The 23,425-nt window shown below is 48.2% G+C and overlaps 1 protein-coding gene across 1 annotated transcript in view; it reads left to right on the top strand.

Annotated features, from left to right (window-relative positions):
- RLBP1 (retinaldehyde binding protein 1) overlaps window positions 1-23,097 on the top strand; it is a 30,149-nt gene extending 7,052 nt beyond the window's left edge. Inside the window, exons 2-10 of the mRNA XM_031002309.3 lie at window positions 11,259-11,425; window positions 13,106-13,228; window positions 13,890-14,001; window positions 14,272-14,400; window positions 15,660-15,864; window positions 17,753-17,931; window positions 21,064-21,222; window positions 22,157-22,267; window positions 22,523-23,097. Of these exons, the coding sequence (XP_030858169.2) occupies window positions 13,990-14,001; window positions 14,272-14,400; window positions 15,660-15,864; window positions 17,753-17,931; window positions 21,064-21,222; window positions 22,157-22,267; window positions 22,523-22,681 (954 nt within the window). The 5' untranslated portion in view covers window positions 11,259-11,425; window positions 13,106-13,228; window positions 13,890-13,989 and the 3' untranslated portion in view covers window positions 22,682-23,097. The remainder of the gene's footprint in view (window positions 1-11,258; window positions 11,426-13,105; window positions 13,229-13,889; window positions 14,002-14,271; window positions 14,401-15,659; window positions 15,865-17,752; window positions 17,932-21,063; window positions 21,223-22,156; window positions 22,268-22,522) is intronic.
- The last annotated feature ends 328 nt before the right edge of the window (window positions 23,098-23,425 follow it).

The following is a 23,425-nucleotide window of genomic DNA, read 5'->3' as shown; positions in this document are numbered from 1 at the left end:
AGATGGAGTCTCACTGTGTCACCCAGGCTGAAGTGCAGTGGCACAATCTCGGCTCTGTTCAATTCTTGATTTTGATAATTGTACCATGATTAATTAAGAGAATCTTAGTCCATTCAGGCTGCAATAACCAAATACCATGGACTGGGTGGCTTCTAAACAACAGAAATTTGTTTCTTACAGTTCTGGAGGCTGGGAAGTTCAAGATCAAGACACCAGCAGTGTTGGTATCTGGTGAAGGCCACTTTCCCATGGATGGCACCTTTTTGCTGTGTCCTTGCAAGGTGGAAGGTGTAAGGCAGCTCTCAGGTGCTCTATTATAAAGACACTAATCCCAAACCCCCGCCTCCTAATACTATCTCTTTGGGGCTTGGGATTTCAGTGTATGAATTTAGGGGAACCACAAGTATTCAGATCAAAGCAGAGAATGTCCCTGTTTTTAGGAAGTCCACGCTGAAGTATTTAGGAGTAGAAGGGCATCATGTCTGCAACTTAATGCTAAAACAGTTTAGAAAAAAATACGCTTGGACATATTGAGAGAATGAAACAGCAAACATGAAGTGTTAACATCTAGGTGAAAGGCATGTGGGAATTCTGTGCACCATTCTTGCAGCTTTTCTGTAAATCTGAAATTATGTTAAAATAAAAAGTTAAAAAATACTGGCCCAGTTGCAAATCCAGTGGACCTCTCTGGTCTATAAATAATCAGCAAACTGGGCCTTTGAGGTGCCATCTCAGCCCTTTTCTGTGGAGAGGTGGATACCTGTTCTCCATCTTCTACTTTGCCCCTCTTCTGCTATCATCCTAGATCATCCTCATCCTACATGTGGCCACTTGGCCACTCCCCTCTCCACCTCCATGACTTTCTCCTCCATGTCACCTCAGCCACTCACTCTCCTGGTCATACCCCAAGCCACCTACCAAATCACTACTTAGATAGCAACCTCTCAACCATCCAATTAGCCTGCTCAACTACTCTCACCTACCTGTTCTCTAATCTTCACTGCCTCTGACTCCTCATCTTCAATTCCAAGGTTAAATAGTTAAACCACATTTTTGCAATATTTATTTATTTATGTATTTATTCATTTATTTATATTTTTTGGGTTTTTTTTTTTTTGAGACAGAGTCTCACTCTGTTGCCCAGGCTGGAGTGCAGTGGCATGATCTTGACTCACTGCAACCTCCGCCTCCCAGGTTCAAGCAATTCTCCTGCCTCAGCCTCCCGAGTAGCTAGGACTACAGGAGCATGCCACCACACCCAGCTATTTTTTTTTGTATTTTTAGTAGAGACAGGGTTTCACCGTGTTAGCCAGGATGGTCTCAATCTCCTGACCTCATGATTTGCCCGCCTTGGCCTCCCAGAGTGCTGGGATTACAGGCATGAGCCACTACACCTGGCCGTTTTTGTTTGTTCGTTTTTTGTTTTTTGTTTTTTTTGAGATGGAGTCTCACTCTGTTGCCCAGGCTGGAGTGCAGTGGCTCAGTCTCGGCTCACTGCAACCTCCACCTCCCCAGTTGAAGCGATTCACCTGCCTCAGCCTCTCGAGTAGCTGGGATTACAGGTGCCCACCACCACGCTTGGCTAATTTTTGTGTTTTTAGTAGAGACGGGGTTTCACCATGTTGGCTAGGCTGGTCCCAAACTCCTGACCTCATGATCTGCCTGCCTCAACCTCCCAAAGTGCTGGGATTACAGGCGTGAGCCACCGTGCCTGGCCTATTCATTTATTTGTTTTGAGATGGTTTCACTGTTGCCCAGGCTGAGTGCAGTGAGGTAATCATGACTCACTGTAGCCTCAACCTCCCAGGCTTAAACAATCCTCCCACCTCAGCTTCCTGAGTAGCTGGGACTATAGGCACGCACCACCACACCCAGCTAATTTTATTTTTTGTAGAGAAGGGGTCTTGCTATGTTACCCAGGTTGGTCTCAAATGCCTGGACTCAAGCAATCCTCCCACCCCAGCCTCCTAAATTACTGGGATTACAGGCATAAGCGACTGCTCCTAACTTTTGCCCCCTTTTGCCTTTCTTTCCATCCCATTCACTCAGCAAACCCTAGCCCTGTATGAAGCCAGCTCTATTCTCTTGTTGGAGCTATACTTCAGCTGCTGGATTGTGCTTGAGAAGTAACGTGTGTTTAAGTGGGTGCCCCCGTCTCAGGTGGGCCTTCAGCACTGTCAGATAATCTTCCCCAGTAAGTTTATCCTTCCTTTCTTCATGAAGTTGTACTTGACCCGCCCCCACACCCCGAAAAAAGAGAGAAAAAAATAAGTGCCGTCAGATGGAAGTTTGCATTAGCTCCCCACCATCAAGTCTTTAAACTCAGTGTCCTCAGCACTAGTTCTTTCCTCCAGCTCCCTGTAACAGTGGAGGGTGTTCCACCTTCCCGGCCGAGGCTGGTCCCTCTGCTGGAGGGACAGAGACAGCTGCTTAAGGTTTCCACCTCTCAGCGAGGACCTTACTATCACCCCTCTCAGACCTTGGTCTTTAACCTCTAACTTTCTACAGCTGCCCTTTCATAAACACATCTTCTCCTTTGGTGGTGAGGAGTTAAAACCAAGTTCCCATCTAATGGCACCTATTTTTAGCCCCCTTGAAGTAGTGAGATCATCTATGGAGAATAAAGGAGGAGATGGAAAAGTCTTCCCCATCCATCTAAACAAAACAACCCCCTGGAGCCCCCCCCCCTTCCCTTACAGTTACTGCCCTCTTTCTCACCTGCTTTCAGCCAGATTTCTTGAAGGAGCCATCTATTGTCTTTCTCTGTGTTTCTGTATCTCGTATTCATTCCTCTGCCGTTCTCTTACCTCTGGTAATTCACCAAAACAGCTGTGGCCAAGATCATGGCAGCTTTCTTGGTTTTTTGTTTTTGTTTGTTTGTTTGTTTTAGATGGAGTCTCGCTCTGTCGCCCAGGCTGGAGTGCAGTGGTGCAATCTCGGCTCACTGCAACCTCCGCCTCCCAGGTTCAAGCAATTCTCCTGCCTCAGCCTCCTGAGTAGCTGGGATTACAGGCACCTGTGGCGGGAGCACTTGGCACTCCCTTCTGTGACCTCCTGGGCTCAAGGAATCCTTCTGCCTCGGCCTCCTAAGTAGCTGGGACCACAGGTGCAAGCCACGACATCAAGTTATTTTTTCTATTTTTTTAGAGACAGGGTCTCACTGTGTTGACCAGGCTGGTCTGAAACTCTTAGGCTGTCAATCCTCCCATCTCACACCCAGCTAATTTTTGTATTTTTAGTAGAGATGGGGTTTCACCTTGCTGGCCAGGCTGGTCTCACACTCCTGACCTCAGGTGATCCGCCAGCCTTGGCCTCCCAAAGTGCTGGGATTACAGGCATGAGCCACTGTGCCCAGCTGCCTTCTTGTTTTTAAATCCTGTGGACAGATTTAATCCCGTCTCGACCTCCCTATAGCACTTGGCACTCCCTTATAAGACTCCGTGTCTTATAAAGCAACATTTCCCCAGTACCTGGCATAGGGCCTGGTACATAGTAGGTGCTCAACAAATTTTATTTTATATTTACATTGAAACAGAATTCTTTGAATTGTGGAATATAGCATCTTAGGGCCTAAGGGATCTGGCCACCGCCTTCATCTTTTCACTTATCTCCTACCCAAACCCTAGGCTCCAACTATACTACATAGTTGCAATTCTCCAAACCAGCCAAACTCCTACTTTTCCATATTTTTTAAATGTGCTGTTTACCGTCTGGGAGTCCTTTTCAGGGACACCTACTCCATTTCTCCACATTGTCTCCCTGGTGAAACTTTTGCTCTTTTGTTAGTTTGAAAATCACTTTCTTTAGGAAGTCCTTCTTAATTCCCCCCAGCAGAGCTGTCTTCTCCTTCCAAGCTTCTTCTAGTTTCTTTCCACAGACCACAGCTATCAGTGATTCCCAAGCATGTTCAGAGAAACAATGGTTCCAAAGTTGTTCATGAAAGGGTTGCACTGGCTCATAAATTTGGGAAATGCTGAGTTAAACTGGTTTTTTGTTTCTTTTCTTGAGAGAGGGTCTCACTTTGCCACCCAGGCTAGACTGCAGTGGCAAGATCATAGTTCACTGCAGCCTTGACCTCCTGGGCTCAATCCTTCTGCCTTGGCCTCCTAAGTAGCTGGGACCACAGGTGCAAACCACAACATCGAGTTATTTATTTTATTTTTTTAGAGACAGGGTCTCATTATGTTGACCAGGCTGGTCTGAAACTCTCAGGCTGTCAATTCTCCCATCTCAGCCCCACAAAGTGCTGGGATTAAAGGTGTGAGCCATTGTGCCCAGCCTAAACTGGTTTTCTAGATTTCTTTGCTGCAGGACTTCTCAGAGCCTTTGCATTGCTTACTTTCATTAATAACTTCCAATATAATTTGTAACATTTCTCAAACTTAATTAACCAAAGAACAACTCCCCATTTTTGTGGAGCATTTTTTGACACTACCACATAGATCATTTCAGAACCTTTGTCTTGTCGTAGAACTTGCCCTATTTTATAATTATTTTGTGCAGGCCTCTCCCCTTCTAAACTGTGGGCTGCTTAAGGCAGAGACAGTATTTTATTTATCTCTGGATGCACAGTGCCTAATATATAATAGCTACTCAATACATGTTGGTTGAAAGAATATGGGAAAGGGAAGGTAAGAGAGGAAGGGAAAGAATGGTGAAATAAGAGAAAGAAGGCTTCTTGAGGCTGGGCATGGTGACTCACACCTGTAATCCCAGCACTTTGGGAGGCCAAGATGGGTGGATCACCTTGGTCAGGAGTTCGAGAGCAGCCTGGCCAACATGGTAAAACCCCATCTCTACTAAAAATACAAAAATTAGCCAGGCATGGTGGTGGGTGCCTGTAATCCCAGCTACTCGGGAGGCCGAGGCAGTAGAATCGCTTGAACCTGGGAGGCAGAGGTTGCAGTGAGCCAAGATCGCACCACTGCACCCCAGCCTGGATGAAAGAGCAAGACTCTGTCTAAAAAAAAAGAAGAAGCCTTCTTGATTTTTACATTTAACATCCCAGAAACCCAGTACTTAGATTCTACCATAAATATTTTATTCTACTTGCTTCATCACATCTATCCATCTCTCCATCTCTCGCATCAGCCATGGATCCATCTTCACTTCGTTTTTACTTGTGTGTGTTTGCAAGCTTATTTTTCCTCAGATCGTGGAAACACCTTAATTCTGAAATCCTCTTGGAACAAGCATCCTGATAGACTGTATTGTTCAGCTCCTCCTTGCTCATTCCCAGCACCTCCCACTCTTCCCCTGACACAGGCAGGCCTCTCTTTGTGGAATGAGCGGTGCCTCCTAGAGGGAGGGAACTTTTTAGAGCACGAAGAGTCTGCCCGCCCCAGGGGTCAGAGACTCTGCTTGCTCGCTCTCATTACCATGTTTAATTTTAAGGAAAGTGCAGAATGTTTCCGGACTTGGGTTTTCCCACTTCTCAAAGGAAAGGTTGAGGCCTAGGATTCCATAAGGTCCTCCCTATCGCAGGATAATTATTACTGACCAAAGAAGGGATTGCATTGACCAAACTCTTGCCCACTGGAACTGCTCCCAGGGAGGGTCAGGTGATGCCACCTTCCCCAGGAGCCAGGGGGCAGGTGTGAAGTCCCTGGGCAGACACCCCTGTGTTGATCTCGCTTCTTGAGGGGGGAGAGCCTTGTGTGTTGAATGCTGAGAGGGCTTTAGAATGGCCGAGACTCCATTTCTAACCAGCTGTGTGGCTTTGGGAAGACCCCTCACCTCCCGGACTCTCAGTATCCTAGTCTATGAAAAAGGGGATTATACTCTCTCACATCTGGAAGGGTTGGCTGAGATAAGGCTGGTAGGGCACAGGCCACGGTACAGAAAGGGGGCACGACAAATGTGAGTCATCCCCATGCCCGCCTTCAGCCAGGCAGAGGGCAGCAGGCCAGGGAGCCCATAGTTGTCTGCCAGTGTTGCCAGCACAGGTGTCTGGGCCAATGAGGGTGCATCTCCTCTCACAGAGGCACTATTGTTCCCACCAGGGGAGCTGGATGTGAGCGTGACTCTTGGGAAGGGAGGAGGGAAGATTAGAGGCACTAGAAGGGCTGTGAGCAGAAGATAATGCTGCAGAAAGCTCTGCTCCCCCAGAATGACCTCGTGGCCTGCTAGTATCCCGAAAAGTTCTGTGCAGCCCACTTCTATCAGGGCTGGGCCATTAACTCAAAAGTGTTCTTGGTGCACAGGAATGTTCTTTGTGACGGAGTCTATCACCCAGCATTGACAGAGCCTCTTCTGAGCCCTCATGGTTCCTTCCCACGGGGCAGCCTGGGCTCTCATTCTCATTATCTCCAAGGAGCCTCGCACTCTATGAAGTACCTGGGAAAAAAACCATCATCCTATCTGTATTTGTTTGCTATGGCTGCCATCACAAAGTACCATAGACCAGGTGGCTTAAACAACAGAAATTCATTTTCTCACAGTTCTGGAAGCTGGAAGTCTGAGATCAAGGAGTTGGCAGAATCAGTTTCCTCTGCAGCCTTTCTCCTTTCTTTGTAGGTGGCATTCTCTCCCTATGTCTTCCCATGGTCTTCCCACTGTAACTGTCTGTGTCCTCTTCTTATAAGGATACCAACCATATTGAATTAGGGCCCACACTAATGACCTCATTTTAACTTAATTGCCTCTTTAAAGGCACAATCTGTAAATAACAGTCACATTCTGAGGTTCTGGGGGTTAGAGCTTCCACATATGGATTGGGTGGGTGGGGAGTGGACAGATGCAGTTTGGCCCATGTAGCATCTTACAGGTGAAACAACTGAGGCATAAGAGGGTCAGTGGCTCGTACTGGGCAGGGCCAGACCTAGAATCAGGACAGGAGACCCTCCCTCTCTGCCTCCACTCACAACCCAGCCTCCACTTGCCTGTCCCAAAGAGGAAGAGGATGGTGGGTGAGGGCAGTCATCCGTCTGACTCCCTACCAAACCTCCCAGCTGGTGGCAGTGACAGGTCAGGCAAGCCACTGTGCTGGGCACAGACAGGAATAGCAGAAGGGGAGATATTCTCTAGGGCAGTGCTTTTCAAACTTTTATATGCATGGGGGAATTATTATACCTGGTGAACTCCATTAAAATTATTTATTTATTTATTTATTTATTTATTTATTTATTTATTTATTTATTTTTGGGTTTTTTTGAGTCAGGGTCTCGCTGTGTTGCCCAGGCTGGAGTGTAGTGGCTGTTCACAGGTACAATCATAGCTTACTACAGCCTCAAATTCCTGGACTCAAGAGATCCTCCTTCCTCAGCCTCCCCAGTAGCTGAGACTACAGAGCTGTGCCACCGTTCCGGCTAAAAATTAAGTAATTTTAAGTAATTAAGTTAAAATGAGGTCATTAGGATGGGCCCTAATCCAATCCAGGCTCTGACTTGGCCTCTCTGGGGAAGGGCCCGAGACTCTGCATTTCCCACAGGCTGCCAGGTAAGGCCAATGCTGCTGGTTTCTAGACCACACTGAGCAGTAGCAAGGTTTAGACCCGCCCACTCCATGAGAAATAGATGTCATTCTAAATTTTCTAATATCACATCAAGAAAAGTAAAAAGAAACAGGTGGGCCAGGTGCCATGGCTCAGGCCTGTAATCACAACACTTTGGGAAGCCAAGGTAGGAGGACAGCTTGAAACCAAGAGTTTGAGTCCAGCCTGGGCAACATAGTGAGACCCCATTTCTATAAAAAATAATTTTAAAAATTAGTTGAGGCCGGGCGTGGTGGCTCATGCCTGTAATCCCAGCACTTTAGGAGGCCGAGGCGGGCGGCTCACTTGAGGTCAGGAGTTCAAGACCAGCCTGGCCAACATGGTGTAACCCTGTCTCTACTAAAAATATATACAAAAATTAGCTGGGCACGGTGGTGCCCACCTGTAGTCCCAGCTACTCGGGAGGCTGAGGCAGGAGAATCGCTTGAACCCAGGAGGTGGAGGCTGCAGTGAGCTGAGTTCACATCACTGCACTCCAGCCTGGGCGACAGAGCAAGACTCCATCTCAAAAAAAAAAAAAAAAAAAATCAGTTGGGCAGGTTAGTGCCTGCTGATAGTCCTAGCTACTCAAGGGGCTGAGGCAGGAGAATTGCCTGAGCCCAGGAGTTGGAGGCTGCAGTGACCTATGATCGTGCCAGTGCACTCCAGGCTGGGCGACAGAGAGAGAGTCTACCCCTAAAAAAAAGAAACAGGGCTAGGCGTGGTGGCTCACGTCTGTAATCCCAGTAATTTGGGAGGCCAAGGTGGGATGATCGCTTGAGTCCAGAAGTTTGAGACCAGCCTGGGCAACAGAGTAAGACCTTGTCTCTATAAAAAACAAACAAACAAAATATGGCCGGGCATGGTGGCTCACGTCTGTAATTCCAGCACTTTGGGAGGCTGAGGCAGGTGGATCACCTGAGGTCAGAAGTTCAAAACTAGCCCGGCCAACATGGTGAAACCCAGTCTCTACTAAAAACACAAAAAAATAGCTGGGCATGGTTGTGGGCACCTGTAATCCCAGCTACTCGGGAGGCTGAGGCAGAAGAATTGCTTGAACCCAGGAGGCAGAGGTTGCAGTGAGCTGAGATAGTGCCACTGCACTCCAGCCTGGGTGACAGAGCGAGACTATGTCTCAAAAAAAAAAAAAATTTTTTTTAGTTGGATGTGGTGGTGCACTCCTGTGGTTTCAGCTACTCAGGAGGCTGAGGGAGGAAGATGGCTTGAGCTAGGGAGATCGAGGTCGCAGTGAGCCATAATCATGCCACTGCACTCTAGCCAGGGTGAGAGAACAAAACCGTCTCAAAACTGCACTCTAGCCAGGGTGAGAGAACAAAACCGTCTCAAAACTGCACTCTAGCCAGGGTGAGAGAACAAAACCAAGTCTTAAAAAAAGAAACAGGAAAAATTAGCTTGTGTGTGTGTGTGTGTGTGTTTTTTGAGATGGAGTCTCACTCCATCATCCAGGCTGGAGTGTAGTGGTGTGATCTCAGCTCACTGCAACCTTCACCTCTAAGGTTCAAGCGATCCTCCTACCTCAGCCTCCTGAGTAGATGGGATTACAGGTGCCTGCCACCACGCCCAGCTAATTTTTGTTTTTTTGCAGAGACTAGGTTTCACCATGTTGGCCAGGCTGGTCTCAAACTCCTGACCTCAAGTGGTCCTCCCGCCTTGGCCTCCCAAAGTGCTGGGATTACAAGCTCTAATATATTTTTAACCCAATATATAACAAACATGATGATGATAATTTCAGAACATTAAGCCTTATAAAAAGTGTTAATGGGATATTTTACATTATTTTGTTTGTACTAAGTCTTTAGGTACTTTATAGCACATCTCACTTGGGACTCTAAATTCTTATGAGAAATACTTCACAAAATTTACAGTTGAAAAAAATAGGATCACACATATAAATTGTTCTAAACCTACTTACAAGCTTTCAAAACACTGAATCCAGTATTAGTTTTTAAATTTAAATTTAAGTTAATTAAAATCAAATAAAATTAAAAATGTAAGGCTGGGCACAACAGCTCATGCTTGTAATCCCAGCACTTTGGGAGGCCAAGGTGGGGTGATCACTTGAGCTCAGGAGTTCGAGACCAGCCTGGCCAACATGTGAAACCCTGTCTCTACTAAAAATACTAAAATTAGCTGGGCATGGTGGTACGTGCCTGTAATCCCAGCTACTTGGGAGGCTGAGGCATGAGAATCACTTGCACCTGGGAGGCGGAGGTTGCAATAAGCTGAGATCGCACCACTGCACTCCAGCCTGGGTGACAGAGCGAGACTCTGTCCCCTGCCAGACTCCCACAAAAATTTAGTTCTTGGGTCGTATTACCCTATTTAAAAAAAAATTTTTTTATAGTGAGACCCAATCTCTAGCATTACCCCATTTCAAATGCTGAAAAGCTACATGGGGCTAGCGGCTACTGTATAAGACAGCATAGGACTAGACCACCAGGAAGAAGAATGACATAAATGAAGGATCCCCAGCTCCACAGAGGACTTGGGACAGAAACAGCCCAAGACCCAGACAGCAGCCAGAGTAGGAGCCCAGGGAAAAGGCTTTTGGAAACAAAGAGCTCGAGGTGACTCAAGTGCACCTCCAGATCTAAGCACCAGGCATTGCAGCCTGCTCTGGAGGAAGGGGTCGGCAGGAGATGGGGTGGTGGGAAGAAATCCCAAACCTGCCAAAGTAGGAATGGGTGGAAAAGCAAGAACTATGTCCAGGGAAAATAAAAAAGCACTTCTGGGGTTGGATTCTGGAGAGCGACCTGTGCAGGGGAGCTTGACCTTGTCCTGGGCACCTCTAGGAGGCAAAACCAGGACCAAGGGTGGTCATTATAGGAAGCTGCTTGGGGCTCAAACCAACAATGAGGTTTTAAACAAGGAGAGCTCCCCAGTAATGGAAACAGGGAGCTTCCCGCCCTTGGAATCCTAGACAGAAAATGTTCTACAGGAATTACCTCCTCCTCATCCAGTGGAATAGCAAAACAGAGGCTGGGAAGTTACCTGTTGAGAGGCTGCAGAGGGGTTTCTTCCTGTACAAAGGATTGAATAATAAGTTCCCTCCAGTTAGGCACCTATTGATACTGTATTTGGAGTAACTGACCTTTCCAGAGGACTTATTGTCAGGCAGCTAAACCCCTGAACTAAGCACTTTACTGCCATTTCATCCGCACTAAAGTCATGAGCCTGGTCCTCTAGTTTTCTACACTTCTTAGAGGAGGAAACTGAGCCGATGAGTTTTGAAGTCATGTTTCCCGGCCAGAAGATACTCGAGCGAGGCTTTACAAGCGGGCAGTCTGGTTCCAGGGCATGCCGCTGCACCACACTGCCCAGAAGGAGGCTCAGCCTGTCTTGTCCTCTCCCTGCTTGGCCTTAACCAGCCACATTTCCCAACTGACCCCACTCACTGCAGAGGTGAAAACTACCACGCCAGGTCCTGCTGGCTGGGGGAGGGGTGGGCAATAGGCCTGGATTTGCCAGAGCTGCCACTGTAGATGTAGTCATATTTACGATTTCCCTTCACCTCTTATTACCCTGGTGGTGGTGGTGGTGGGGGGTGCTCTCTCAGCAACCCCACCCCGGGATCTTGAGGAGAAAGAGGGCAGAGAAAAGAGGGAATGGGACTGGCCCAGATCCCAGCCCCACAGCCGGGCTTCCACATGGCCGAGCAGGAACTCCAGAGCAGGAGCACACAAAGGAGGGCTTTGATGCGCCTCCAGCCAGGCCCAGGCCTCTCCCCTCTCCCCTTTCTCTCCGGGTCTTCCTTTGCCCCACTCAGGGCCTCCTGTGAGCCCGATTTAACGGAAACTGTGGGCGGTGAGAAGTTCCTTATGACACACTAATCCCAACCTGCTGACCGGACCACGCCTCCAGCGGAGGCAACCTCTAGAGCTCCAGGACATTCAGGTACCAGGTAGCCCCAAGGAGGAGCTGCCGACCTGGCAGGTAAGTCAATATCTGGGGCCTGCCTGGGCCAGGGAGCCCAGGACTGGGGTGAGGACTCAGGGGAGCAGGGAGACCACGTCCCAGGATGCCTGTAAAACTGAAACCACCTGGCCATTCTCCAGGTTGAGCCAGACCAATTTGATGGCAGATTTAGCAAATAAAAATACAGGACACCCAGTTAAATGTGAATTTCAGATGAACAGCAAATACTTTTTTTAGTATTAAAAAAGTTCACATTTAGGCTCACGCCTGTAATCCCAGCACTTTGGGAGGCTGAGGCAGGCAGATCGCCTGAGGTCAGGAGTTCGAGACCAGCCTGGCCAACATGGTGAAACCCCATCTCTACTAAAAATACAAAAAATTAGCCAGGCATGCTGGTGGGCACCTGTAGTTCCAGCTACTCAGGAGGCTAAGGCAGGAGAATTGCTTGAACCCGGGAGGCAGAGGTTGCAGTGAGCTGAGATCGCACCATTGCACTCTAGCCTGAGCGACAAGAACAAAACTCCATCTCAAAAAAAAAAAAAAAAAAAAAAAAGTTCACATTTAATTGGGCATTCTGTATTTTAATTGGTAAACTGAGATGGCAGGGAACAGCATCAGCATGGTGTGAGGGATAGGCATTTTTTCATTGTGTACAGCTTGTAAATCAGTATTTTTAAAACTCAAAGTTAACGGCTTGGGCATATTTAGAAAAGAGTTGCCGCACGGACTTGAACCCTGTATTCCTAAAATCTAGGATCTTGTTCTGATGGTCTGCACAACTGGCTGGGGGTGTCCAGCCACTGTCCCTCTTGCCTGGGCTCCCCAGGGCAGTTCTGTCAGCCTCTCCATTTCCATTCCTGTTCCAGCAAAACCCAACTGATAGCACAGCAGCATTTCAGCCTGTCTATCTCTGTGCCCACATACCTGGATGTCTACCAGCCAGAAAGATGGCTTAGATTTGGTTCCTGTGGGTGGATTATGGCCCCCAGAACTTCCCTGTGCTTGCTGGGGCTGTGGAGTGGAAAGAGCAGGAAATGGGGGACCCTCCGATACTCTATGGGGATCCTCCAAGTCTCTTTGTGCAAGTTAGGGTAATAATCAATATGGAGCTAAGAAAGAGAAGGGGAACTATGCTTTAGAACAGGACACTGTGCCAGGAGCATTGCAGAAATTATATGGTTTTCATGACAGTTCTTTTTGGTAGGTACTGTTATTATCCTCAGTTTGCAGATGAGGAAACTGAGACCCAGAAAGGTTAAATAACTTGCTAGGGTCACACAAGTCATAACTGACAAAGCCTGATTCCAACCCAGGTCTCCCTAACCTTTAAGGTTTCTATGACACCAGCTCTCCTAGGGAGTTTGTCTGCAGATGTCTTGGCTCTAGGTGTCAAAAAAAGACTTGGTGTCAGGCAGGCATAGGTTCAAGTCCCAACTCTGTCACTTACCAACTGTGACTAAGTGATTGAACTGACCATGGAACCTGGTCACATGCAGGAGTAGGATGGTGAAGGGTTCTTGAAGGCACTTAGGCAGGACATTTAGGCAGGAGAGAAAACCTGGAAACAGAAGAGCTGTCTCCAAAAATACCCTCTGGGGAAGCAGGTTGTCATGTGGGCCATGAATGGGATCTGTTCTGGTAACCAAGCATTGCTTATGTGTCTATTACATTTCATAACACTTCCATCCTACTTTACAGGGAACAACCAAGACTGGGGTTAAATCACACAGCCTGCAAGTGGAAGAGAAGAACTCGAACCCAGGTCCAACTTTTGTGCCACAGCAGGCTGCCTCTCGGTCCTGACAGGAAGTCACAACTTGGGTCTGAGTACTGATCCCTGGCTATTTTTTGGCTGTGTTACCTTGGACAAGTCACTTATTCCTCCTCCCGTTTCCTCCTATGTAAAATGGAAATAATAATGCTGACCCTGGGTCTGAGAGAGTGGATTTGAAAGTACTTAGTGCATCCCAAAGCACAGAACACACTTCCAGTCTCGTGATTATGTACTTATGTAACTGGTCATCACCCATCTTGAGAACGAATGCATTGGGGAAAGGGCCATCCACTAGGCTGCGAAGTTTCTGAGGGACTCCTTTGGGCTGGAGAAGGATGGCCACAGGAGGGAGGAGAGATTGCTTTATCCTGCAGTGATCATGTCATTGAGAACAGAGCCAGATTCTTTTTCTCCTGGCAGGGCCAACTTGTTTTAACATCTAAGGACTGAGCTATTTGTGTCTGTGCCCTTTGTCCAAGCAGTGTTTCCCAAAGTGTAGCCCAAGAACCATCTCCCTCAGAGCCACCAGGAAGTGCTTTAAATTGCAGGTTCCTAGGCCACAGCCTGCACCTGCAGAGTCAGAATCATGGAGGTTGGGGCCCAGGCACCTGCATTTCTAACAAATGCCTCGGGTGATTCTGATGCAATTGAAAGTTTGAGATCCACAGTTCTGAGACAATAACAGAATGGTTTTTCTAACCCCTGCAGCCCTGACTTCCTATCCTAGGGAAGGGGCCGACTGGAGAGGCCAGGACAGAGAAAGCAGATCCCTTCTTTTTCCAAGGACTCTGTGTCTTCCATAGGCAATATGTCAGAAGGGGTAAGTACCCTGTCCTCCAGGGCTCTCCTCCACCCACCTTCCCTCTCTTCTCTCTCTTCCCTCTCCCTCCCTCCTTACTTCTCTATCTTCTGCTCTGCCCAGGAATATAGGCACACACTTCTATAACCCCTCTGTGGGTCCTGACCCCACAATAGGAGGAGGCTTAACAACGACCTTGAGCAAAAGAACTGAAGGTCTGAGCAGGCCCATTTCCCTGGCTGGCTCAGGCTGATGCGGTTGGCTGTTCCTCTTTTTCCTTTCTCTGCCCAGGTGGGCACATTCCGCATGGTACCTGAAGAGGAACAGGAGCTCCGTGCCCAACTGGAGCAGCTCACAACCAAGGACCATGGACCTGTCTTTGGCCCGTGCAGCCAGCTGCCCCGCCACACCTTGCAGAAGGTGAGGTGGCTGACAGTGCGGAGAGGAGCAGCCTAGGGAGGCAACATGAGGGGAACATGACTGCATTCTCTCTCCTGTGAAAAGAGTCCAGCCTCGGCACTCCAGATCATCCTGGACCTGATAGACTGGCCTGTTCTAAGGTCCTTCCTGGTGGTCACGGCTATGGCAGCAACTGGGTTGACCAGACACCCAGCCAGGCCAGCCCAACCCAAGACTACGGCCCAGAGCCTCGGAACTAGGGCCCTCTAAACTAGGCTCAATATGAGAAGCATTGGTTTGGAAATGGCCCCGGGGAACAAGGATCCAACTGCTGCCCCTGCTAGAGAGGCAAGAGACTTGAGTTCCAGAACCAGACCTACTTTCAGCTTGCTGTGTGACCTTAGGCAGATTGCTTTCCATATCTGGGTCTTGCCTTCTTGTATCTATGAAAGACGGTTGGTGGACTAGCTCAGAGGTGATCAGATTGTGCTCTGTGGAGGCTGACAGAGCTGTCTTAGGGCTGCTGGGGAGGATGAGAATTGGCTGAGCTGAGCCTGGGCACCCAGCTTCCATCTCTGCTTCCTTGGGCATCTCAAGGGAAAGGTGCTATTAGCTCCTTCACACTTTACTCCCCCTCCTTTCCCTTCCCTCCTCATGCTGTCCAAGGAGAGAGCTGCCTGAGGCGCACGGAGGAGTTCTCCTGACCCAGCAGAGGGGAGGAATGTGAGGCTCTGGGCAGGAGGCAGGCTGCCATCTGCCAGAGAGCCGTGTTTTTGAAAAAATCAGAATCAAGCCTGGGAGGCAGCAGAGTGAAATGATGAAAAGAGGAGTCCCAGCTCCACTCCTTTCTCTCTGGGTGACCTTGAGCAAGAATATCTTCACCTTTATGAGCCTCAGTCTGCTCATCTGAGAGATGGGGATAAGAACACCAACCATGATGGTCTGTGGCAAAGATTAAAAAACACAGTGCATTTAAAGGACTTAGCAGGTTGCTAGGCAAAGGCTCAGTGAGTGTAGGCAGTCATTTTTAGAAACATTTAGACTGTTGGCCATATTCTGCAAATATCCGGGATGAACAGTTTGACCGAATTCTCTCCACACACAACAGTCTCAGGTGTTGCCAATGCAGATGCTGCCCCTGGGGCAGAAAAGCAAAGCTGCGGCTGCAGACCCCTGGGCCCCCTTGGCTGGTCTAGCTCTGGCAGGAGACTCATCACCTGTGTGTCCTGCCCCTCACCCGCACCTAAGTTTAACTTCATGCACACCCCACCCTGTTCCAGGCCAAGGATGAGCTGAACGAGAGAGAGGAGACCCGGGAGGAGGCAGTGCGAGAGCTGCAGGAGATGGTGCAGGCGCAGGCGGCCTCGGGGGAGGAGCTGGCCGTGGCCGTGGCGGAGAGGGTGCAAGAGAAGGACAGCGGCTTCTTCCTGCGCTTCATCCGCGCACGGAAGTTCAACGTGGGCCGTGCCTATGAGCTGCTCAGAGGTGAGGCCCGTGCTGGAGGGACGGCCCTGGGAAGACGGGAGGCCACGAGGATGCTATCCGCTCTCATCCTGGCACTGAACAGGCCTGCTTCCATACTGTGGGCAAGTCAGTTTCTCTGAGCCTCCACATCCTTACCTGTAAAATGGGTCAGCTCTGATAATGAGCGAACGAATGAATGAATGAAGTGTGTCAGGAGCAGATTTCTAGAGGTCTGAGTCCTCTCAACTCTCTCCCAGTCTTGGGATTCAATGAGTAAAACTTGGGTACCCGATTTGGGTGACGAGGGGAGGAATTTCCCCTCCAGACCCCCACCATGAGAACCTAAGCTTTGGCTCTGGAATGCTGCAGGAAGGTGGATAATGCCTCGCTCAGGGCAGTTACCTAAGCCTCATGTGCAGTGGAACTGAAGATGGTGTCAGACCTGGGAATGAACCCCGGGGACAGAACCGCTCTGGCACTGCTGGCTGGATGAAGACAGGATGCCTCAAGAAATCATCGGCCGGTTGCGGTGGCTCACGCCTGTAATCCCAGCACTTTGCGAGGCCGAGGCAGGCAGATCATCTGAAGTCGGGAGTTTGAGACCAGCCTGACCAACATGGAGAAACCCCATCTCTACTAAAAATACAAAACTAGCCGGGCGTGGTGGCGCATGCCTGTAATCTCAGCTACTGGGGAGGCTGAAGCAGGAGAATCGCTTGAACGCAGGAGGCAGAGGTTGCGGTGAGCTGAGATCGTGCCATTGCACTCCAGCCTGGGCAACAAGAGCAAAACTCTACCTCAAAAAAAAAAAAAAAAAGAAAAAAAAGAAAAAAAAAGGGGTGGTTCCCTCAAGAAATCAAATCTTGGGCACTGGTGGACGGAAATGGGGTCTAAGTGGGCCCTCTGCAGGCTAATGATTTTCCTTTTCTTACTTCTTCCTTCTCCAAATGGTAATTCAGGGCCATGCTGTGCCAAGAACTGTTTTAGGCCAAGGGATGCAGTGGAGACAAAACAGACAAGTTCCCTGCCCCGGTGGAACTCATATTCTAATGGTGGAAACAATACATCCAATAAATAAAGTAAAATTATATCGGGTTAAATAATGGTAAGGAATAAGGAAAGAAATTAAGGAGGTGGATATAAAGTCTTGAGGGGATGAAGTTTTAGATAAAGTGGCCAGGGAAGTCCCAGTGCAAAGGGAATTTTGAAGAAAAACCTGAAGGAAATGAGATATCTGTGGGGAAGAGCAGCCAGGGCAGAGGGAACAGCAAAGACAAAGGCCAGGGGTTGGGAGGTGCCCAGAGTGTTCCAGAGCAGTGAGCAAGTTGATGTGGCAGTCTCTTGGCAGAGGTGCCCAGGTCCTCTAGGGGCTCAAGTTTGGTGGTGCAGGCCACAGAGGTGGGGAAGTGTTCAGGATGGGTAAGGATGGTGTTTGTGGACTGTAGAGGTGCTGCTGGAATCAGGAGCTCTGTGTCCTGCTTGGGGTTTGGATTTTACTTGGGAGCTTCTCCTCAGCCCTGTGCACACCTCACCACTCAGCTTATCCTGTGCCCAGCTGAAAAATCTGTGTCTTGTCCCCATGGGGAAGAAAATAACAAGTAATGATTATCCTCATATTTAAGACTATGCCTCATGTTTGCCCAAGCTTATGATGATGTTTACACCTTGAATCTCATTTGATTGCACAACAATTTGGTGAGATAGGCCACTATCTAGACTATCTAGAATAGATAGGCCAATATCGAGATCCCATTTTTTGGAGAGGAAACATGGGGCTCAGATAGGTTGAGTAGCCAGCTCGGTCACACATAGGACCTGGCAGGAGGCCAGGTCTCTGAGTCCCACTAGGAGGGATGGGGTAGGGATGGGATGGCTCCCTGAGGGGGTTCCTCTCCTCTCCTTCCCCCAGGCTATGTGAATTTCCGGCTGCAGTACCCTGAGCTCTTTGACAGCCTGTCCCCAGAGGCTGTCCGCTGCACCATTGAAGCTGGCTACCCTGGTGTCCTCTCTAGTCGGGACAAGTATGGCCGAGTGGTCATGCTCTTCAACATTGAGAACTGGCAAAGTCAAGAAATCACCTTTGATGAGGTTAGTGGGGGCTCGCCTGGCTCCCACCCTGTGGGCTGGGTTCCCTCCCTCAACCCTGGCCTCTACTGGGCCCTCATTCCTGGTTCTCCAGGAGGCAAGGTCTGTAGAGGGGGAAAGGTGGGCAGCCACCTGCCACCTAGCCCTTTCCAGGTAGGGAGAGAATTCCTAGGATGTGCCAGGGCAGCTGGAAAACCCAGTAGCTTTGCAGGTGGGGCTTGATGGTCAATAATACATGGCTCTTCCTGGGTATCCCTGCCAAGTGCCAAGTGGGGGTAACAGCTGTGTGCCATGAGCTGGGGGCTGCCCTGCCAAATGCTAAACGCTGAGAGCAACAGAGAGAACAGGGATTAGTGGACTATAGGCTGGAAGAGATTCTGGAAAGCACAGGTTCCAATCTATTTAGGAGCCCGAGTTCTTTGTGCTTGTATGTACACAATTTTTCTTGTCTGAGCCGTTAAGGGGGCTGCCCCAAGTTGGGGAATTAGGGTTTGTCTTGGGAGAACTTTGGCATGTGTCACTGAGTCTGAAAAAGACTCCTTTAATTAAAAAAAAAACTGCTACAAACTTATTTTATTGTATTTATTTATTTTTGAGATGGAGTCTCGCTCTGGTCACCCAGGCTGGAGTGCAGTGGCATGATCTTAGCTCACTGCAACCTCCGCCTCCTGGGTTCAAGCGATCCTCAAGCCTCAGCCTTCCAAGTAGCTGGGATTACAGATGCATGCCACCATGCCCAGCTAATGTTTGTATTTTTAGTAGAGACGGGGTTTCACCATGTTGGCCAGGCTGGTCTCAAACTCCTGAGCTCAAGTGATCTGCCCACCTTGGCCTCCCAAAGTGCTGGGATTACAGGCATGAGACACCGCACCTGGCCCAAACTAATTTTAGATAATGCTATCTAGTTGTGCCAACACAATTTATTAAAAAATCCATCTTTTTTCAATGACTTGAAATGCCATCTTTATCATGTTTTATATTTTCATATGTGCTTGGTCTATTTCTGGACTTTCTATTCTGTTCCATTGGTCTCTTTATCTATTCATACTCCAATATCATACTGTTTTGATGATAGAGATTTTGTGGCATGTTTAATCTGTTAGGGCTAGTTTTGTCCTTAGTGATCTGCTTTTTGGGGGGCTTTTCTAGCTACTTTTGCATGTTTATTTTCCCCTATGATCTTTAGAATTAATTTGTCTAGCTTTAGGAGAAATATTAGGAGTATGTTTTGGGGATAATATTAAACATAAATAACAAGCTTGGGGAGAACTGGCTTCTTTCGGAATGTCACATTCCTGGCCAGTTGTCCTATCCACAAATGTGAGATGCCTTCTGTTTTCTTCAAGCCTACTTTTGAGTTTTCAGGAGTGTTTTAAAGATTTCTTCATAAGCTATGATTGTGCTACTGCACTTCATCTGGGGGGACAGAGAGAGACTCTGTTTCTGAAAAATAAAAAGTTTTTAAATTTTTTTCCTCACAACGTTGTGCACATTTTTCATTAAATTTGTCTTAGGTATTAATTTTGTTGTCATTGCTAAAAATGGGGCTCTTTCTTCCATTATATCTTCTAGTTGGTTATTGTTTGTATAAATGAAGGTTATTGTTTTTGTTTTTTAATTGTATATCCCCCTATTTTACTGAACTCTTTTAAAATTTATGTTAGTTTTATAATGGATTCTCTGGGGTTTTCTAAGTATACTATAATACTATCTGTAAGTAGAGGAGATAGTTTTTCTTCTCCCTTTCCACTTCTTATGCCCCTGATTTTTTTTTTAACAAATTGATTGCATTGGTTAGTACTTTCAATATAGAATTAAATGGTGGAAGAGATGGTGAAGTCTTTATCTAATTCCTGATCTTAGTAAGGATGCCTCTAGGGTTTTCCCATCAAATAAGACACTGGCTGTAGGACTGAAATGCACACCTGCCTATCTGTGTGTATTAAGGAAGAGACTTAAATATATATTTTTTCTTATTACATAAGTGATATCTACTCATTTTAGAAAATACAAAAAATTGGCTGGGCGCAGTGGCTCATGCCTGTAATCCCAGCACTTTGGGAGGCCAAGGTGGGTGGATTGCCTGAAGTCAGGAGTTCGAGTCCAGCCTGGCCAACATGGTGAAACCCTGTCTCTACTAAAAATACAAAAATTAGCCAGGCATGGTGGCAGGCACCTGTAATCCCAGCTACTTGGGAGACTGAGGCAGGGGAATCGCTTGAACCCGTGAGGCAGAGGTTGCAGTGAGCCAAGATCGCACCACTGCACTCCAGCCTGGGCGACAGAGCAAGACTCCGTCTCAAAAAAAAAATATTACAAACAAATTTAAAATCATTTGCAATTCTACTACCTAGAGAGCTCTACTATTGACATCCTTCCAATCTTTTCATACATGTATGCATGCACATACACACACACACACGCACACACACACATTTTTCTTTTTTCTTTGAGACACAGTTTTGCTCTTGTCGCCTAGGTTGGAGAGCAGTGGCGTGATCTCGGCTCACTGCAACCTCTGCCTCCCAAGTTCAAGTGATTCTCCTGCCTCAGCCTCCCGAAGTAGCTGGGATTACAGGTGCCTGCCACCATACTCAGCTGATTTTTTTGTATTTTTAGTTGAGATGGGGTTTCACCATGTTGGCCAGGCTGGTCTTGAATTCTTGACCTCAGGTGATCCACCTGCCTCGGCCTCCCAAAGTGCTGGGATTATAGGCGTGAGCCACCACACCCAGCCCACACATTTTTCTTACAATAATGGGATTATATTCTACAATAATATATCATGCACATTTTCCTGTATTATTAGTCTTCTGTATTGTTTTTAATTGTTCCAGAGTATTCCATGGCATAAATGTACCACAATTTCACCACTTCCCATTGTTGGACATTTAGGTTGTCTCCAATGTTCCCACAATTGTAAGAGTACTGGGATAAACCTTCTGGCCTCTAACCATGGATGTGACATTTGAACTTGTTTTCTTGGTATACATTCACAGAAGTGGAATGTCCGAGATCAAAGCCTGCAGCAAATTACCCCAGTGAAGAATGTACCAATTAGCTCTCCCCTCAGGACCTCAAGCCTTAATTATTGTTGCGGGTTAGATCTCACAGCCTGTTCTCTCTGTGCCCAAGATCTTGCAGGCATATTGCTTCATCCTGGAGAAGCTGCTGGAGAATGAGGAAACTCAAATCAATGGCTTCTGCATCATTGAGAACTTCCAGGGCTTTACCATGCAGCAGGCTGCTAGTCTCCGGGCTTCAGATCTCAGGAAGATGGTGGACATGCTCCAGGTGAGGCTTAGAGTTCTGTCGCACGGCAGCCTCCCACAGCTGGGGAGGCTGAGAGGCTGGGCCTCCTTTCATGGTGTTTGCAGGGAACTGAGAAGTTGGACCACCTCGTGCCATAAAAAGCAGTGACAGCCACAGTCCCAACCATAAGCACTTGCATAGTGATTGACAGTTTGCCAAGTATTCCCTTTCATTCTTCCATCGACTCCTTGAGAGCATTCTCTCCCTCCTTCCCTGCTTCATTTTTCAAACCTGGAAACGAAGGCTGAGAGATTTAAGAGACATCTCGAGGTCACACAGCAATAAAGCGGCAGAGGCCACACTTGAACCTGCATCTTCTGACCTGGAATCCCGTGTTGTCTGTCCACATATGTTGCACTGCCTCTCTTTGAATGTGGATTCACCCCGAGAAAGGGATTATCACTAACCCTCTGATAACTCACTCCTATATGTGCTGACATGTCAGGTGTCCTTTCTTAGAGCCATCTTAGATCTGCTCTGTGTATTTGGGAAAGGAGGGGTGGGAGGTGGAGGTTGTGGGAGGGGCTGATGGACAATGAGGGGTGATAATACTGTTCCTGTCATTTGTAATAGTTTGCAGTCCCTTCGGCAGGCAGGTGGGTTTGAAAAAACTCACCAAAAGGCCAAGCAAGGCTACTTTCATTTCTTTTCCTAATTCCCAGTTTAATTTGCATCAGCAGGGAGAGGGTTGGGTCTTATGAATCTTGGGGCTTCCTCCCTGCAGTCTGGGCCACAGTGAGCCAGGGATCCCTAGTTGCTGGCCTGGAAATAGGACCTTCAGTGGGCCCTTCTCCAGGGCAGCCCTGTGATGCTGGACAAGTCTGTTCTATGCCATGAGGAGAGGCAGCAGGGAATGAGTGGGAGCCTCTGAGGTCACTGGGGCCATGGGGAACGGGGTATCTCTCTGTCACCGCAGGATTCCTTCCCAGCCCGGTTCAAAGCCATCCACTTCATCCACCAGCCATGGTACTTCACCACGACCTACAATGTGGTCAAGCCCTTCTTGAAGAGCAAGCTACTTGAGAGGGTGAGTACATGGGCCGCCCAGAAAATGAGACAAGAGGGCCGAGGGTAGGGCCTCACCTGAGCCCTCCTCACACTCTACCATGGTCCTGAGCTACGTGGATCCCACTGACACCCAACATGGAGACCTGAGGAGAGGGGTGTTGCCAGGCAAAGACTGCACATGATGGGGCTTTGTCCTCCTGCCCCTTTCCTCCCTCAACCCTCATCCTTAGGGCACCTCCTCCTGCTCAGTTCTGTCTCCCTTGCTTCCCTGCAGGTCTTTGTCCATGGGGATGACCTTTCTGGTTTCTACCGGGAGATCGATGAGAACATCCTGCCCTCTGACTTCGGGGGCACGCTGCCCAAGTATGATGGCAAGGCCGTTGCTGAGCAGCTCTTTGGCCCCCGGGCCCAAGCTGAGAACACAGCCTTCTGAAAACATCTCCTGCCAGCTGAACTGTAGTTAGAATCCCTGGGCCTCTCCTCAACTGTCCTGGACCCAAGGCTAGGAAAGGGCTGCTTGAGATGACTGTGGTCCCCCCTTAGACTCCCTAAGCCCAAGTGAGCTCAGGTGTCACCCTGTTCTCAAGTTGGGGGATGGGGAATAAAGGAGGGGAAATTCCCTTGAAGAAGAAGAACTGGGGATAGTTATATTTCCACCTGCCCTTGAAACTTTAAGACAGTGATTTTTGTGTAAGGTTGTATTTCAAAGACTCGAATTCATTTTCTCAATCATTTCCTTTGTAACAGAGTTTTATGACTTAGAGTCTGTGAAAACAGGTAAGGAGCCTGGGTTAAAATATCCCCCTATTCACCCCAAAATTGCAATAAAAGAAGATAAAAGAGAGAGGATATATGTTCAAATGATTTGGCAAACACAGCAGTCCTGGTGGCCTCTAGGCAGGCTGGGAGTTTTCCACACAGAATTCCAGGGTGGAAGAGGCCTGGAAGTGGCTTCATTCAGGGGTGGCCTCCTCCCCTTGCTGAGGTGCAGTCTGACGTGTGTGGGGTGGTCAGGAACTTGGATCTCTTTCCAGGGTGGCAGTCACGTTCCCTCCGTCTGTCTGGGAGAAGGAGTCTCTCCACCAAAAGCTGTCTCCTCCAGTCCCCTTGCCTGGATGGACAGTTCTACTTAGAATTATAAGTGGCATCTTCTCTGAGCACTCACTCAGTCCTCAAG

This window comes from Gorilla gorilla, chromosome 16 (genome assembly GCF_029281585.2).
Source record: "Gorilla gorilla gorilla isolate KB3781 chromosome 16, NHGRI_mGorGor1-v2.1_pri, whole genome shotgun sequence".
Lineage (NCBI taxonomy): Eukaryota > Metazoa > Chordata > Mammalia > Primates > Hominidae > Gorilla > Gorilla gorilla.
Note: the sequence above shows the minus strand (reverse complement) of the source record. Positions and strands in the feature narration are given on the sequence as shown.